Source organism: Malus domestica, chromosome 08, assembly GCF_042453785.1.
Source record: "Malus domestica chromosome 08, GDT2T_hap1".
NCBI lineage: Eukaryota > Viridiplantae > Streptophyta > Magnoliopsida > Rosales > Rosaceae > Malus > Malus domestica.
In genome coordinates, this window is record NC_091668.1 from 21,013,836 (window position 1) to 21,018,920 (window position 5,085).

A 5,085-nucleotide genomic window follows, 5' to 3' on the forward strand; every position below is an offset into this window, starting at 1 on the left:
TATTTCCTAATGTCATTTGTACTAAATCATTCACTTGTACTCACTAAAGGAGAGCTTGAACCTATATACTGTGTAAACCCTTCACAATTAATGAGAACTCCTTTACGCCGTGGACGTAGCCAATCTGGGTGAACCACGTACATCTTGTGTTTGCTTCCTATCTCTATCCATTTACATACTTATCCACACTAATGATCGGAGCAATCTAGCGAAGATCACAAACTTAATATTTAAGATGATATTCTTTGGTGTATGCTTTTCGCAAACGATATAGTGTTGATAGATGAAACGCAGGAAGGGGTAAACGCGAAGCTTAACCTTTGGAGAGAAGTGTTGGAATCTAAAGGTCCTCGCCTAAGCCGATCAAAGACAGAATATATGGAGTGTAAGTTCAGTGCAAACGGAGGCCAAAATGAGTTAGGGGTGAGGATCGGAGATCAGGAAATACCAAAGAGCGACCGTTTTCGCTACCTAGGATCTATCTTGCAAAAGAACGGAGAATTTGATGGAGATCTCACCCATAGAATACAAGTTGGATGGATGAAGTGGAAGAGTGCATTCGGCGTGTTGTGTGACCGTCGTAGGCCACTGAAGCTCAAAGGAAAATTTTATAGGACGGCAATAAGGCCGGCAATGCTGTATGGCATAGAATGTTGGGCGGTGAAGCATCAACACGTAGGTGTAGTGGAGATGAGGATGCTTCGTTGGATGTGTGGGCACACGAGAAAGGATAAGATTAGGAATGAGGATATCCGAGGTAAAGTAGGAGTAGCCGAAATTGAAGGAAAGAGGAGATAAAATCGGTTACGGTGGTTTGGACATGTGCAAAGAAGGCCTACTGACGCTCCGGTTCGAAGATGTGACCACGGGACAGAGGTTCAGGGCCGAAGGGGTAGAGGAAGACCTAGGAAAACTTTGGAAGAGACCCTAAGAAAAGACTTAGAGTACTTGGATCTAACGGAGGACATGACACAAAACCGAGCGCAATGGCGTTCTAGGATTCATATAGCCGACCCCACTTAGTGGGAAAAGGCTTTGTTGTTGTTGTTGTTGTTGTCCTTTCTCGTTTGGCTTGTGATGTATTAACAATAGTTGGTTCTACTGTCACCCCAGAATTAGTATTTAGTATTGGTGGTAGAGTGATCGATCAATATCGTAGTTGTTTATTGCCTGAAACTGTTCAAGCGTTGTTATGTCCTAGAGATTGGCTTTTTGGCAAAAGAGGTAAATCTTACATGGTATTTGTATTCTTACTGCAGTTCCCATGTTTACTGCATGTTTTTTAAATTAGTTAGTTTTTAGTAGTTCATTAACATCTCGATTGGTATTACTTATTAAATTAGATGATTACTGCAGTTTGCATGTTATAATTGTTGTTTTTTCTAATTTATTTTTATGTTTTAGCTTTAAGGAAAGAGAGTGCTAACTTGGAAGAACTTACCATGAACCCAAGTATCTCTTATATGTGAATCACTTAATGTTCTCTTCAAAATCAAAGCCTGTAACGTGGTATGTTTAATCTGTCCTAACGTTGAAAAGAAGTAATAGTTGGCAAAAAAAAAAAAAAAATCATAAACAACACTCAATTAATAAGGTTAAAAGGAAGAAAACATATTACCTGGTGCGACATACCCATATGTGCCTGCAACGGCATTCCAAGTAGTTGAGTCCAGATTCAAAAACTTAGCAGTGCTAAAGTATGAAACAGAGGCCTCATATTCAGAATCCAACAAAATGTTCTTGCTTGATATGTTCCAGTGCACAATTGGTGGCACACAATTGTGGTGCATGTATACCAAGGTATGAGCTACACTGTTAACAATAGTCACCCTTTTTCTCCACCCCATTTCTTTAGCTTCCTCATCTTTGCTCAAAATTGCAGCCAAGCTACCTCTTTCAACAAACTTGTACACCAAGAACGAGTGTTGATGGTGTGAACAGAAACCATAAAGCTTCACAATGTTCCGTGGTCTTATCTCTGTTAGTGCCCTTATTTCCTTCAAGAATGACTTCTCCAAATTCTTCTCGCCATCCCACAATTGATGTAGTTTCTTCATAACCACTATGTTATCACTTGACAAGTTTGCTTTGTAGACGTTTCCTTGTCCTCCGTTTGCGATGCAATATGTGGAATCAAAATTTTATGTCGCCCTTATGATTTCCTCATACATTGACTTTCCATCAAAATTTAAAACTGAAAACGATAGGATGTTTCTTCTTTCTTTCCACTAGAAATTTAATTGTAAAGAAAACAGAAAGAAGTATAATTGTTGCTATAAGGGAGAATGTGATTCCAAATACCCGTTTGCGATCCTTTCTCGAGCCACGTGTGCAAGGTTGCAAACCTTCAACGTTGCCGCACAATCCTTTATTCCCTTGTAAAGCTTCGGGTAGAGCTTGTCGAAATGCTCTGATGTTGGGAAGGGGACCTTCCAATTCATTGTAAGATACATCCACGTATGACAAGCTGTGCATGCCCTCAAGACTTGATGGTATGAAACCCAGAAGATTGTTATTAGAAAGATTGAGTGTCTGCAAACTCTCCATATTGCTGTTTTCTGGTGGTATGCTACCTTCTAGTGAGTTGTGACTTAAATCAAGTTCGTTCAACTGAACTAACTTTTCCAACTTAAATGGAATTCCTTGGGAAAAATGAATGTTGCTCAAATTTAGATGGTACAATTTGAGAAAGTCGCCTAAACTGCTCGCAATTGACGCATTGAATTTGTTTGATGACAAGTCGAGATGGTACAATCTGAAGGTACAGAGCCTGAAAGTTGATTTCCAACAACATCAACTTTTGTAAAGAAGTCATTCTCCTGAATCCCTTCGGAATCACCCCAACTAAGTGATTTGAAGAAAGGTCGAGTTCATGAATTTTATCTGAATTGACAATCTCAGGATGTATGCTACCAGTAAGGTTGTTTCTCGCAATTAGTAAGGTTTTTAATTGTGAGCATTGTACCCATTTTTGTATGATTTCTCCGTAAAGCTTATCGTGGCTCATATCTATGAAATCAAGATTTGGATAGACACCAAAGTCTTTTGATATATTGCCTGTCAATTGGTTCCCTTCAAGACGAACCCTAAATAAGCTCTTGCATGTTTTCAAGCTTTTGTGGATTGGACCAGTCAAATGGTTATCGCTCACTGAAAGGTTTTTGAGTTGCCCACTATAGCAAATATGTTGGGGCAAATAACCTATTTAGTGGTTAACTCCACATACAATTCAATCAACTTCTTTAGATTCTCTATCTCTTGGGGGATGGAGCCAGAAAGTTGGTTCATTTGTAAGCCTAAGTGTTCCAAGTTGAATAGGTTACCTATTGAAGTAGGAATTGAACCTTTGAACTTATTATGAGCCAAATCTAGACTCACAAGAGATTTCAAGTTCCCTCTATCTTTTGGAAATGTGCTAAAAAGATTATTACCCTAGAGATAGAGAATGGTAAGGTTTGTGAGATCACCTAGGGATGTTGGGATTGAACTATTGAGTTGATTCTTTGACAAAATGAGCTCCACAAGAGATTTCAATTTCCCTATCTCTTTCGGAATTGTGCTAGAAAGATTCTTATTGCAGAGATATAGACTGGTAAGGTTTGTGAGCTCACCTAGGGATGTTGGGATTGAACCACTGAGCTGCTTATTTGACAAATCGAGCTTCATAAGAGAATTCAATTTCCCTATCTCTATAGGAATTGGACCAGAAAGATTATTAGTGTTGAGATAAGGTTTGTGAGATCACCAACGGATGTTGGGATTGAACCACTGAGTTGATTGTTTGAAAATTCAAGGTGGATGAGTTTGGAGAGGGAATTGATTCGAGCTGGAATGACATTGAAGAGATTATTGTAGCTGAGGTTGAGGTGTTGAAGATTGGGGAAGGAGAAGAATGAAAATTCATGTAGCGTACCTTGTATACCGAAATTAATAAGGTTTATCATAGTGACGCTTCCAACAGCATTGCATGAAATACCAGAAGCATGGGGCTGCTTTTGTATTCATGGGTAGGTAAGTCCACGATGTGAGATTTTGCGGTTGGGTATGGTTTTGAAAGGTGGCTTTCCATTTGAGAAGTGCTTCTGCCTCAGTAGTAGAAGTAGCAGAAGCTGAAGCAAAAGCAGCGTAACTTGGCAATGAAAGAAGTTGTACGTACAAGATAAGGCAATAAGCCAGATGGCATAGTCTATGAAAATCTAAGGATGTCATGGCCACTAGTATTTAATTTCGTGTACATATTAGAATCTACTTCTAGGGTTTATTTATAATGGCATTCATGAGCTATTTTTATTAATTCGAATTGCACAAAAAAAAAAAAGGTGGGAGAGAAGAACAAAGATAAGGGACTTGCATAATGTTTCGTTTTCCACAAGAAAATGACATCTTCATGGCTCAGAGTCCCAGACCATCAAAAAAATCTTTCCAATTAATGATTTTGTTCACGACTTAGGAGTCTTCTATAAATTTTACTTGCTCCAAGTCAAAGTCTTCCTATTATATCCAATGTTCTTTGTCCCAAATGCGTCTAATTGTCAATCTTTCTTCTTCTCAAATATCACTATCTCAACCCTGCCCTCTTGTTTGTTTCACATTTAGGGCAATCATCTAAAGATTATTAAGAATAGGTTGTAACAAGTACTGTCTCAATTTAGTGATATTCATCTTTTTCTTTGTAAATAAAAGGGATTATGTACGACTTTGATGAGCATTAATAATTTTGAAAACTTAATATGGTTAGGTCATTATGTGTTTAGACCAACTCCACCTCCCCGATTGTGTTGTATAAAAAATTTAGATTTTAATCTAGAAATAACTTTTCTTTGTCAATAATTTTGGCTTAAAATTTCAGGCCGAGACAATTAAAGAATGACTTTAGTGTAACTTTTCTTTGTACCTTTTTGAAAAGGAAATATATGTAGATTATTTTAATTTATTTATATGAAGATTTAACCTAAAAATATTTAAATTCTAAAAAAATAAAAAAATAACTAAATCTATCCCATGAAACATGAAGGTCACAGAACAACAATTACCTTTTTTTTTTTTTTTATAAAGATAAAGATTTGAAATTTGAAACTTGAAATA

General features: G+C 37.4%; 1 protein-coding gene across 1 annotated transcript; it reads right to left on the reverse strand.

The window, feature by feature from the left end:
- Positions 1-1,470: 1,470 nt before the first annotated feature.
- On the reverse strand, positions 1,471-2,057 carry LOC103441624 (probable leucine-rich repeat receptor-like protein kinase At1g35710). Its single transcript, XM_070826354.1, has 2 exons — positions 1,619-2,057; positions 1,471-1,499 (listed from the first exon to the last, which is right to left on the reverse strand). The coding sequence occupies exons 1-2, from the start codon at positions 2,055-2,057 to the stop codon at positions 1,471-1,473; spliced, it is 468 nt and encodes a 155-aa protein (XP_070682455.1).
- Positions 2,058-5,085: the final 3,028 nt, after the last annotated feature.

Coding starts and splice junctions, on each gene's coding strand:
- LOC103441624 (XM_070826354.1), bottom strand. CDS start 2,057: ATGAAGAAACTACATCAATTGTGGGATGGCGAGAAGAATTTGGAGAAG. Junction 1,500..1,618: donor ATATGGGTATGTCGCACCAG/GTAATATGTTTT, acceptor ACCACGTTACAG/GCTTTGATTTTGAAGAGAAC.